Consider the following 13,093-nt stretch of genomic DNA (forward strand, 5'->3'; position numbering starts at 1 on the left):
CATGGAAAGAGGAAGTAGATGAATGTCCCTCGTGCTTCCACAGCTCCTGGCGCTGAAGTAGCCTGAGGACGAGCGCCTCCCATCGCCGTGTGCGGTGAGATCGGACGCTAACTGAGACTGGCAGATGGGTGGAGGGCGTCCTGTAAACAGCCACACAGTTCAGGGTGACATTTAAATGTCTTTGACCGAGCAGCTCCCTGACGGGGGGGGAAGCCCTCATGGCCGCACAGGAAGCACAGTCACTTTTACGACACGGTAGCTCCTGCAAAAGGAAGCCGGCGGGCTTCTAAGAGCTGCTTCTCCGCTGGTCGTCCTCTTACCTTCTAGAATAAGGGTGTGTGGTTCAAATCAAGCGGTGTGATGTCTTAACGGAGGAAGGGTGGGGGGGATGAAAGTCGCCAGATAATTATTAATAAAAATGAGTGTCTCCATAAAGAGTGCATGGATTCAGCAGGGCGCGCTGCCGGACGGGTCCTGCGAGACATGAATCCTAATTATCTTACCGAAATGGGAAAAAAAAATGAATTCAGATTAAGTCCTGAGCAAGTAGTGCAGTCTGATGAAACGGTAGATAAAATCTGCATCTGCTCTATTTCATCAGAAGAAGACACGTGGACAATTGTCATTTGAGGCCGGTTCTGGTTTTAGGGAAACCGATAAATGAGCCAGCGATTCTAATATGCTGGACTTTGTGAGTCTCACAGATTGAGTGTGTGTGTGTGCGCTTGTTTCTCAGCCTGCTTTGCCGCTGTGGCGTGCTCACGCCAGGCTTTCTGAATCCCGCTCGGGCAGGAAGGCAGAACTAAGGCCCTTCTGCTTTCATTTATAATTCAGAGCAGCGCTACATACCATTTGTCTTGCACGGCTTTAGAATTTCATATCTCCTGTTTCTGGAGAATTGCTTTTTAGAGACAGACGAAAAAACAGTGCACTTATTCAGGGTTCCAGGTGCTCCTTTATAAGAGCTCTTTAGGGACGAGAGCAGCATCATGTAAAAGAATAACAGCATAACACACAGATCCGTCTTCTTAAAAAGGCTTCTGAGGGCTGCATGCAACCATCAAAGGGAAGATCCATAAATCTACGTTTCTTTTTATGCATCGCATATTTACAGTATATATATGTATATATACACACACAACCAGTATTCTAGCTGATCGTGATAGTGTAATGTCTGAATGTGAGCCCAGAAATCTTTCACAACTTTTTGGATGTTGGGTTGGCTTGTCTGTAAGAAGCATGAAGAGGAGTCTTTTCCCGCCACGTCAGTGTGAGACTCTGGGACATGAGGACAAAAGACCACAGAACCGTCCGCATCTCAATCTCTCCAAGGCCAAATCTATTTGACATTTAGTCCAACAGCCTTCATGTGCTCTTGAAGTTTAACTACCAAAACAATTTTAAGGCCAAAGATAATTTTATATTCAAAGTATCTATTTAGTGGGGTTTGTTGGTTGAAATATCTTCCTGAATAAAAAATAAATCAACCATTTAGAAAAGTTACGGTCTTAAAGTTACTGTGAGGAACATGTCACTGGTCATAACCTGCATAAGCCAACAGTGCCACCGGGTGTAAAGAGTCCACGTGAATACACACACGAAAATAATACTCCTAATGTTCAGTTAACACACCGAAGAGGCTCCAGAGAACAGCGACATTAAAAATAGAATCACGTCGTGAGCAAAACGAACAGAAGAGGAAACCTAGTCAACGCCTGTGGGCCACAGAAGGAACAGAAGATTTACAGTTTAAACAAACGGCACACGGAAATCAATAATGTCCGGTGTGTGTGTGTGTGTGTGTGTGTGTGGATGTCAGAGCTCGGTGGCAGCCTGACTGAGACTCATTGGTCAGCCTGTCATCACTGGTTCTGACTCACAGCTTAACCTTTGTGGGCATACGCAGTTATTTTGTACAGCACTGGCCCTTTGGTGGTGGTGGTGGTGGTGGGGGGGGGGGGGGGGAGGGGGATCGACGGGGGAACAGTCGGCTAGCAACCCCCGTCCCCCGTCCCCTCCCACACACACTGCACACACAAAACTGCTTGCTTTAGAGAAGGTGGGGAGGGATTCATTCAAATTCAAATTTCTTTAGATTAAAATATTGTGCAAAGTAAAATAAAAAAAAAAACGAAAACGAAATCAATTCAAGTAAAATAAAGGTTTTGTTTTGCGATGCAGCCAAGCGCGGTTTCAGAAGAGAAAACACCCGTCGTCCAAACCGCTAGAAGTCGAGTGCGAAGCTGTCCATCACTCCCTGCGTTTTATTAATAGGAAGCGGCTGATGCAGGTATTTCAGTCTGCAGTCAGTGAGCTGCTCTTTGAGGTGGGAGTGAACGTGTGAAATATCTTCTGATTTGGGAAAGGGACCAAAGCCATGACGGGATTTGGCTGAGTTACCGAAAACTTTCCTTAAAAAAAAAATAAAAAGTCTTAAAATGGTAGCGTGTGAATCAGCAACAAACGGAAGCCCTCCCCCCTGCTGTCGAATGCTTATATCATTAAAAGAACAACCACCTGTTGTTGTTGTTGTTGCTGCTTCTTCTTGTGATTGCTGCATCTGAGAATAAAAAGGACTGTGGTATTATGTTTGCAGACAAAGCCGGCATTGAAAATAGATCGGCGAGTGGGATCCCTGGAGCTAATTACAAGCCGTGCTGCGATCGTCTTTAAATACCAGGTGGGCAGAACAACGGCCGGTTCCCCCGTTTGATGAGAGGACGACAGAAAGTGAACATGCAACTAAGAACATGCCGTGGCCGAGTGACGTGTGCGCGCTACTCTGACACTCTGTGTCGCGATTTATTGCCCCATTAAACACCGTGTAAACGTGAGCTCATCGCTCAGATGGATCTCGGGTTAGAAATATAACTACGGTTCTATGAACTCATGGCTACTATCCAGGCATCACGAAACATACCTGTGACAGAGAGGAATCCCAGGACTTTTCTTGAATTGATCCCTGCAAGTTAAAACTGTGAGTCAAGTTTCCAAAACCAATTTGTATTTGACTCCATAAGTCAACGGCATGAATACTAACTCTTAGGTAGATTATTCATGCGGCTGGAGATGGACAGGCGAAGGTGGAGACCAAAACGGAGCAAAAATCTGATTGGATTTAGGACTCAGACGTCCAGAAACTCAACTTAGCTATTTTTGCCAAGTGGTCGCTCACAGGCGATGAAGGGATAAGAAGTATAATGATATGTCAGCGCTGCAATGGCAGCACTGCGATGCCATTAAATTCAAATCCAAATTGAGGTTTAAAAAGAAAGCGGCTTTGAATCACTGCGTGAGGTTTAAAACACGGAACATCTACTTGTAATATTCCCTTGAAAGAACATGTCGTTATTATATGATTCAATCAGGCTGTGATATAAGAGGCTCTGTTAAGATGTTTGGCTTTTTGACTATCAATACAGCGGCTTCCTCCTGGGACATTTCGATTTTATTAATATCGTATCGCGAACCTCGTCGATGAGCTATGAAAGCTGCTAATGAGTGACAATTAGGCCGACAGCTAGTGATTGCAGTCAGTGTTACGGGGGAAGGCTGCATTCATCACACTCATTCAGATTGATTAATTACGTTGTCTGCCAGCTCCCATTTCGATTGATCTCCTGCGCCGCACAGCTTTCATCCCCTGACAACGCCGGTCGCGGCGAGCGTTCTCTAAGTGACCCCGGTCACAACAGAGAGGCAGCGACGCCGCTTTTTAACTCGGTGTCGAATTGCTTCGTGTCCGTGGGCGGCTGTGAGCGAGAGAGAGAGAGACAGGGAGGGAAATTAAAGAGACGAGGAAAAGAGAAAAAAATATATATGTATATATATATATATATACGGTGACAGTGGATTTTGGTCTCCTGTACTTTTTCCTCTCCCGGCACACTCGATGCTCAATGGCCCCTAGAAGTCTCCCCGTAACACGCTGTCATCCAGTCACATATTATTCCGACAGCGAGCGCCGAGCACACACACCGCTCTCGCACCGGAGCTCAGTCGGTGTCCGATGCACCCGTCAGCGGCGAGCGCCGGGTCGGTCCGACGGCTCAAAGTAAAAAGTGTCAGCCGCCCGCGGGCCCGTCGGCCGATCCGTAGAACTAGCCGTCCGTCAAACGTTGACGGATCACCTGCTGCGTCTTCTCGGGAGATGGACGGCAAAAAGACGCAGCGAGGAACATCGAAGTAATGATGCAGCAATCCGAGCTTATATCTGGTCATACAGAAACAGACTTTCTGATCACGATGGGGCCTAAAATCGTAAAAACTAATACAGTACAATGACATGGTTCACTAATTTACTACCCCAATCTGTCATTCTCCCTTATCTGTCTTATATACTTGACCATTGCATTAATTTACTTGTCTATTTTACCTTAGTACCTTTATTTTGGTTCAAAATGTGTTTGAAAGCCTTTTAAATTACATCGGTTAATTGAAAAGTGCTCATCATCCACATTGTTACTATTGTCATATTTGATCAAATGGTGCTCGGGTAAAACGAGACAGAAAAAGTAACTCTTCTCTCCATTTTGACACCGATCAATGCAGCCGGGCATTAGCTTGATCAAGCGTTCGCTTTGAAATGGCTTTTATCGGGAGCCCGGCTACATCAATCCATCACAAGATGCAACACACGGCGGCCTACTCTTCAAACGCTCACCCAGAGGAGAGGGAGACTGCGGAGGAGACGGCATCATTACCCCCAATCCATCTCGCCAGCGTCACTATTAGGCGGCGCAGAGACGTTGCCGCGGCGCGGGCCTCGCATCACAGTACAGACCCCGGCGAATAACTGATGACATTTGTTACCAGGTAGTTTGTCAATTTGAACAAATTAAATCAGCGAGCACATCCTATCCGCATGAAACAGTCTACAAAGAGATGCGATTACAAGTCGGTGGCACCGGGCCGTCATTGAGGAGGGATCAACAGAAACAGATGATTGCTGAGGGGGGGGTTGCAGATGTCCAGGCAAGCAAATGTTTGTGGACTGGCTCCAACCCTAAGTTGCAAATCCTGGGTTCAAAAGGATAAACCGAGTCACCAAGGACCGGGCCACATGGCAGGTGTGTTCCTTCTCCGATTGGCTGATTGCTGTATTACATCGGCTCGTGAGGTCTCCTGGTCACCAAAAAGCCTCCCTGGTCTGTTAAAAGTTTGGGTATCGTCTTATTCCGTCTACATGGAGGTTGTTTTCATTGTTTTCTATTGATTGTAACAGAACAAGTTTTTCGTTGATTGCAATGGAAGTTGGCGCAGACGTCCGTGTTCACTGTTTGTAATTACTTTGGGGAACTTGAGAACTGAGAATACCTGAAACATTCCCAGCCACCTGTATTGTGCTTTGTGTTAAGTGCTACTACGAGTATTTACGGGATACCAATAAGGTGCGATGTACTTAATGGTGTATTATTGTTAGGATCATGATGCGATATCTCATATCCATTGGGAAGGTAAAAACACATCTTCCACATCCCTCGATTAGCATTCCAAGCAGTGATAATGGGCTCGGACTGTTGTGGCTCATCTGTTTGTGTTCCTCGCCGCTGAGGATTGATGGTGCACAGCCACGTGTAACAACAAGGCGATGCTCATTTCTCTGCACTCTCAGCAGGTGCAACAGCTGCGTCACAATATTCCCTCCCTTTTAAGAGCACTTGAAGTATAGTGGCAAAGGGCTGAGAACATGCTCACAATGAGAAGCAAAAAGGCAGGACTCGCATTTAGAAATGTCAGGTAATCTGTCTTTCAGGGATGAAAAGGCAGCCGCTGGGGATACTCGTGTTTCCTGCAAAGAAATCAATGAAGGCGGTGGTTTTATTTGATAGAAAGCAGGGGGAGGAAAAGGTTTGAGCTGAAAATACATTTAGAAAATGGTTGGAAATAAAAAATAAAAAAAAAACAGTGGACCTTAGAACGAACTAGGTAACTAAACCGGCACTTTTTCCTCCGGAAAGACAAACTAAGAGACGAGTGAAGGAGGTGAGAAGTTATTTGAAGTACAAAGCACGTTGGTACTTAGTCCCACGGTTTCATGCTCTCGCTGCACATTCATCACAGAGCCTGAAATCTCTCCAAAATCTAATCTCCACAACTTGAATTTGCGTATTTCGTGTAAATGTATCTACCTCTCTCTACTCGGGTTCCGTTCCTCTTCCCGTCCCACGTGAATGGGCGAGCGCTCGGTGGGCTGACGATGGCAGGACGGAGGAGCTTTGATTCATTTCCACAGCCCGCCCAAACCGGCACGCTGACAGCCGGCATTGTTCCGCAGCCGTGATGAATGCCCGTCCCCCCCAAATCAGACCGGCGCGATCCACCGAGCGCCGAGGAGGAATAAAACAAAAAGAAAAGAAAAAAAAAGGGGGGGGCTGCGCGCAACCCCTCGAGTGGGCCCCACCAACGAGCTGCTCCGCTAGATTTAAACCCTCACCAACCTCCGCAGACGTCTTTTGCATAATCTGATTTGACCCTGCACAGAAAAGTTAAAGACTGGACGCCGATGCCCCCCCCCCCCCCCTCTCTCGGGTCCGCAGCTCTTACCATCATCACCAACAGGACGTCGGCGCTAGATGGATCCGGACTGGAAGCACCATTTGTCAAACCTGCAGCATTTCATACCCGAGACGACGAGAGGGAAACTAAATATAAAGTGAAGATGTGAGCCGGTTCAGAAGCTCCATCTTATTAAATTATCTGTCGGCCTTTTACAGCGAGGCCCCCCCACCCGTCTCTTTCCATCTCTCTGCCAGGCTAAACATTTGTCTTTCCATTCATGGGTGAATTTGTATTCCATTGAGATGGGCGCCCGGTGGGAATGGGGGAGGAGGAGGAGGGGGAGGGATGGGGGGGGGGGGGGGTGCAAAGTCCGGCTCGCTGTTTTCCATCTCACTGCCTGGTTACAGCAGGCGGCCAATACTGAAAATCAAAGCCGGCCAACAGTCGCTTCAAAAAGGGTTTGAAGTGAATCAGTTCATTACGGGGGCCTGATACCGCTCTTTATTGATCGCTTCATTCATCTTAAAATATTCCTCATTAGCAGGATATTTTGGTCTTGACGTTTTTCTACTGCTGGCATGCTACAATTTATTTTATACGGACTAATTAGCCTTTTCCCACTCGCAGTCAAATCAACAAAGAGCAAGCTGCTCGTGTTTGCCGTCATTAAAAATGTTTAATCTGCGCTCAAAAGTATCAGCGAGCTTCCCGTCTGAACTCCTCCCTCGGCATCGTGACCCCCAGAGAGCCGGCCGACACACCGTTATGTTGACAGGGCGACTCCTATCAGCAGCTCCACCACTTTAAACCTTTAATCAAATGGACAGCAGGAGAGGCTGAAATCAATCGCGGTATTTACATAATGCTGGCCTGCAAAACAAATATAAAAATGATACCACCTGCCGGGGCATCGCGAGGGGGGCGGGGGGGGCCTCTTATAGTTACGCGGTTACACTGGAATGGACAAAGGAAAGCGCAAATCAACACAAACGTACACTACATTCAAAGCGCTTCTCCGAGTGGGTTCCAGGAACCTCAGAGGTCCGCAAAATAGGTACCAATTCGAAAATAGTGATTCAAGGGGGCAGGTGGGGAACATCTGCACCAATAAAACAAACTTAGGATGCCCATTACACCCACGATGTTGGCACTGGGTCAGAAGAACCCGATTTGACGGCGACCCACGAGCGGAGTGCATTATTTTAAATTGTCAGCCGTGGATGAGAAGGTTTGAAAATCTGGATACATTTGGACCACGAAGTGGTATTGTTCATTTCCTTGGGAGCTTTTAACATCCATTACTATAAAAAGGGGAATGAATTGGGTTTAGTCCAAAGTCAATACAGCAATACAAAAGTCAGGGCTGCGTCTGCTCTCCCGTTAACACAATCACCCAGCAAACCTTCTGGAATCAGCACTCAACGCATCAGGCCAATTTTAGGGTTTAAGCCTTTATCACAATATTTCACTGCGGCATAAAAATTGCCTGTGAATTGATCGCGGTGCAAATCAGCCCGGTGCATTGCAGTCACGGTTCATACTTAATGTTATTTTATTTAGTACAAGAGGAGGCTTTTTGAAGGGTAATTCTATGGAATCAGATGAACAATGTTCAAACTGTCTGCAAAAAGTATTGGAGGAGAAAAGCGCTTCAGACGGTGTGAAATGAAGATGGAAAACCTGGAAATACACTTCTATAATCCATTGTGAACCTTCTGATAATGTGTGTGCGTGTATATATATATATATTTATATATATATATATATATATATATATATATACACATACATACACACACACACACACACACACACACAGACACATATACATTAACTATTTTAAAGAATAATACTCATAATTGCTGGTCACTCAATAACATTTAATTTTCAAATAATGATTTTATAGGGACTTATAAGTTATAGCTTGAATTAATTCACTTATAGCACCCATCAACTATTTAGAATAATTACATTGTAATGAATCACAACAGTGACATCTATAAATGATATTATAGATTATAATGTATGAAAACTATGAGATGAATATACTGATCCTTTCATGTCAGTCAGTGACCAACCGTTTTGTAGCAATATGATACTTAAATTCTTACGATTAATGTTATGAATAATTATGAATATTTATGAGGGGACTATTTGGCATTACAACACACACATTGTAGGAAGCCGTCAGTGAAGAAAAAAACACTTAAAAAAAGAAAAGAAAAAAAGACTTTTCTTAAAAGCAAACATCAATGTGAAAGTAATCCGCTTCTCATTGTAGCTTACTCTCTGAATTACAGCCCCCCTCTGAAGCCCAACATTCAAATTCAGCACAAAACAAGAGAGACACTAATTAAAGAAAATAAACGAATAAACTTGCATTATTTATTTGTAATTATGTGGCGAGTTTCACCATATTTGATCTGACATTACGTCAGTGCAGCTCTGCCCCGAGGAAGTATCCTTTACTAAAGGCCTTTCAATGATAATAACGATGATGATGATAATGATGAGCTGCTACACAAACACAATAGCAATATATAAAGATTCTGGAAAATTCTATGTTGTCCATTCACTGGAACCCGGGTCATCAAATATTCATAGGTTTGTATTGCACACGTTTGCCCGAGCTGAAGCAATGAGATCCGTGTCTCTGTCTTACACAACTGTGGACTGAGGCACAGAGGCGATAAATAAATGCTCACAGTGAATGTGTCTATGTATATATATATATATATATATATATATATATATATATATATATATATATATATATATATATATATGTATATAATATAATAATATATATATAATATAACATTCAATAGTTTGGAATATTTTTACCTTTTTGGTTAATTTTAATATTGGGTCGTCCTAATTGCACGCGATGCTTCTGAAAGCGCGACTCGCGGAGCATCGCCTGTGGACTCAAACGTCGGCGGCTGCAGCAGTTCTCGGATCACTTACGGGGACATCGACGCGGAATAAGGAAACGTTTAAACAGCTGTAAGAAACACACTCCTGGAAAAGCATCATGACCCCGACGCACTGAAGCCACGCGGGACTTCAGGCGCAGACGGCGCGCGGCCCCGCTGGGCCTCTGCCTCCGCTCGTGGAGCGGCCCGGGGTTAACGCGGCCCAGACGCCGCTCAAAGACTCGAGTCTCCTCATGCCCGCTGATGGGAAAAATGCCACGGTTGTGTCACGCCTAATGACTCCCCCGGCGGACTTCTGCTCGGGAAAGGGCACAGCTGACCCAATTTAGGTTGGCTAAAGGAGACTTCTAGGTTTTAATGCACTCCTCGAGATTACTATGACGCACAAAAACAGCACAAAGCCCATTAAACATCGGCTGGGTAACGGCCTCTCCCCTTTGTCTGTTGTCCCTAATGGAATCAAAATTGTTAAAGAGATCACGTTACCGTTAAAAGAGGTTCACGACATTCCATTGGATGCAAACGACGCGGGCAAAACAGCGGCCACGTTTTTAGAATCACAGGCCCATTTGGGAGGTGCTTCGATCCCACATTGATGAGACGGTATATATCTGCTCAGTAAAAGCTTTGAGCGAATGGGTGGAATCCATTCATGCTCGAGTTGTTAATTGGGGATTTTTGTGTGTGAAATGAACCTATCACCTCCTCGAGGAGTTTAAATAATCACATGGGAGGGAAAGTGACTAAAGATGAGGTTTGCCCAGGATATTGGATTCCTCATAGAAGACGGGTCAAATCTTTTGATGGTTTGAGCTACAGGAGGTCGAGTGAAAGCCGTTGCAGTTAGAAAGCAGTATTTTCTGTCTGAAGTACGTTATCCAAGCGAAATATATTAATAATGAGCATGAAACCGATGGAAGCACAGAGCACAAAGCTGTGGAGGAACATTACAGCGCAGAAACACAGCGACAACAAGACTTGTCTCCATCTACAGTGTCTCTGCAAGTGTGGCGCTTACAGAGACGTTACAAGCATCCTTGGAAATAACTATTCTCTACACGGAGGAAATGAGCCTGTGATGGTCTTTGGCATCGGAACAAACGGAGACGAATTATCTGGCTCATAATCATCAAGGGCTGCAGAGGCCCGACCTGGAGCTGCACGACTACCGCCAGTGAAGCCGAGACGTGAGGAGACAGCAGCCGTCGGCACTGAAACATCCGACCATCATGGAAAAAAACAGACAGTGGACCCGGTGAAGTTCCACCATCTCCAACGGTTCGAGTGGTGACGCAGGTCGCGTCCCCCTTTGCAGGCGCGGGACTAATCAAAAACGCTGGCCGGGCCCGAAAACCGGGAATCTCAGGAAAAACAAACACGCGCAGTGAATCAAGATGATTCACCCGGGATGATTCCAGGGATTTTCCCAGGACGATGACAGATGGTGAGACCGAAGAGTGCTCCTACAAATTCACGTTTCCCCGGTGATGCAAACATTTCCCAGGGTGCCGTCCACACTTACCGCGGGGCAGCCTGTAGGCCATTACCAATGCAAATGAAAAACATGGCTTGAGACCAGTTGTGCAGGCGTGTGCGCGGAGCCACGTCCTGTGATTGGCAGTCAGACACGTACGGACAAACCTTCTAATTTCATCTCCCACAAATCGTGTATTTTGACCCGATATGGATTTCACGTGTCAAGTGTGAGTGACCACAGCTCATAATGTCACACAAATGCACACAATCACACACGCACACACACACGAGTGACTCACCCCACTGCAAAGGAGCGAGCTGTAGGTGCTCCAGGACCAGCTGGTTGAGGACTCCCTCCACGCTGGCCTCTCCGCGGCGCCGCAGGGAAGGGTGGGCGAGGTTAAGGACGACACGACGGAGAACCGATCAACAACTGAAACCACAGCGCAGCGCGTACATGTACACGCCGGAGTTACTGCTTAGCTTTTTGTTACTTTTTTTTTTTTTTTTAAACGGCAGCAGATCTCGGCTCATTTTAGAGTGGTTTTAATTTTCACTACGAAGACCTCAAACGGAAATGGCGAGCACGCTTCGGTGACCCGAGTGTGATGGCAGCCGACTGCCGGCCGGCTCTCAATGCTGCGTCAAAACAAACGCGGCTGTCAGGGAGCAATTACGGAGATAATGTGTGATGATAAGGACACAGCTGATGGTTTACACCGCTGACATTTGGAATAATGGGCGAGATGAGCAGCGCCCGGGGCACCGAACCTCGGCCTGTCAGCCTCTGAGGAAAGAGGACGGCGAGAAGAGACTCACGGTGAATCGCACCTTTCAATGGAGCTCTGATCCTCTGGGGCGAGGAGATCCCCTGTGGATAAAACCGTGGCTTGCTTTTTAGTGTCCGCCTATTTTTGGGGGGGAGACAATGTTGCATTTTGTACTAAACTTAAAAGCAACACAACTGCTCCGTTAGGTTTAGAAAAACTGGCAAATGGTCACGTCATGTGATTTTTCAGTTGGCCCTTATTTGGCATTCTCCCGAACAGAGCGCGACACAAAACAAACTATTTGTGTCCCTGCACGCGGACCGACGGGTTGAATTGTGGGAGTGTTGTGCGAGGCTGCCGTGATACCGACCCTGGATCATAACCTCGGTTTAACGTATACGCTGGTCTGTCAACGCCATCTGTCCTGCACGACACTCGTTGTTAAATCAACGCATTAGAAGGCGGGTCGGGTAGAGGGTCGTGTGAAGAACACAATGTACATTTGGTGGGGGGAGACTGTAGAAATAAATAAATGGTAAGCATCACTAGATCCATTTATCTGCGGATGTGAGTCACGGGATTCTATTCTAAGATTAAGCTCTCCAATAAGGAGTGAAATCCACTTTAGGCTCATATTTTTCCCTCTGCCTTTAATGGCTGCGGAGCCGAGCCGAGTGAGCGGGAGAAGCGTTCGACGTGTTGGATGCACTCCAGGCGAGCTTGCTAGGATTGCTTTGGTTTAGTATTATTATCCATTATTTGATTTAATTTACACGTCAATGCAGATGCATTATTACATTTAGGTTAGTGTGCTTGCTTACGAGCAACGTAATGAACTCTGCAGTCAAGATGATGTGTAAAGCTACACATCCATAAGGACCTCCTGAAGGGGAAGACACCATTAACACATTAGTGGCCCACCATCAACGAAACACGACTTCTAACCCATGAAGGACGAATTAAAGCGACGGTTACTCTGCTCGGGGGCCCAGTGAGACGCCCCCTGTTATCATCTTCTTGTCGTCTCATGTTGTAACGGGAGAATCCTCCCTGAAGCACAATTTAAACGCTGCTGATCAAACCATGTGAGACGGATGGGTCGCCGTCCTCACGCGGCTACGATAGCGTGGCGTAGCGTCACTTGTTAACGTCGCGTGACGGTTCTGCCGTCGGCCCATTTACACCTACCGAGCACGAGTCGCCGTTTTATTTACCTTTATTTTAAAGTGTGGCCTAAGATGTCACACATTAAAAAAAAAAATCCGTTGTACCCGACGGCCTCGTGAGTGTGTTTTAAATTTTATACATTTATTTTTTACCCCAAAAAAAACCCCAATGTCCACCGTTTCGCCGTCGAGCAAAGAATGTGAAGCTGAGCCTGAAACGCTTTGGAATTCACTCACTGGTTAA

At 46.0% G+C, this 13,093-nt stretch overlaps 1 protein-coding gene across 6 annotated transcripts in view; it reads right to left on the minus strand.

Moving 5' to 3' along the window:
• Positions 1–13,093, minus strand: part of trappc9 (trafficking protein particle complex subunit 9) — an 89,446-nt gene that overhangs the window by 20,360 nt on the left and 55,993 nt on the right. For 4 of the 6 annotated variants that reach the window (XM_040187840.2, XM_040187839.2, XM_078081285.1 and 1 more), the window contains one exon: positions 11,213–11,303. The exons of the other annotated variants lie outside the window; for them this stretch is intronic. In XM_040187840.2, coding sequence (XP_040043774.1) covers positions 11,213–11,303 — 91 coding nt within the window. The remainder of the gene's footprint in view (positions 1–11,212; positions 11,304–13,093) is intronic. 6 annotated transcript variants of the gene reach the window in all.

The sequence above is a fragment of the Gasterosteus aculeatus genome, chromosome 10 (assembly GCF_964276395.1).
Source record: "Gasterosteus aculeatus chromosome 10, fGasAcu3.hap1.1, whole genome shotgun sequence".
Lineage (NCBI taxonomy): Eukaryota > Metazoa > Chordata > Actinopteri > Perciformes > Gasterosteidae > Gasterosteus > Gasterosteus aculeatus.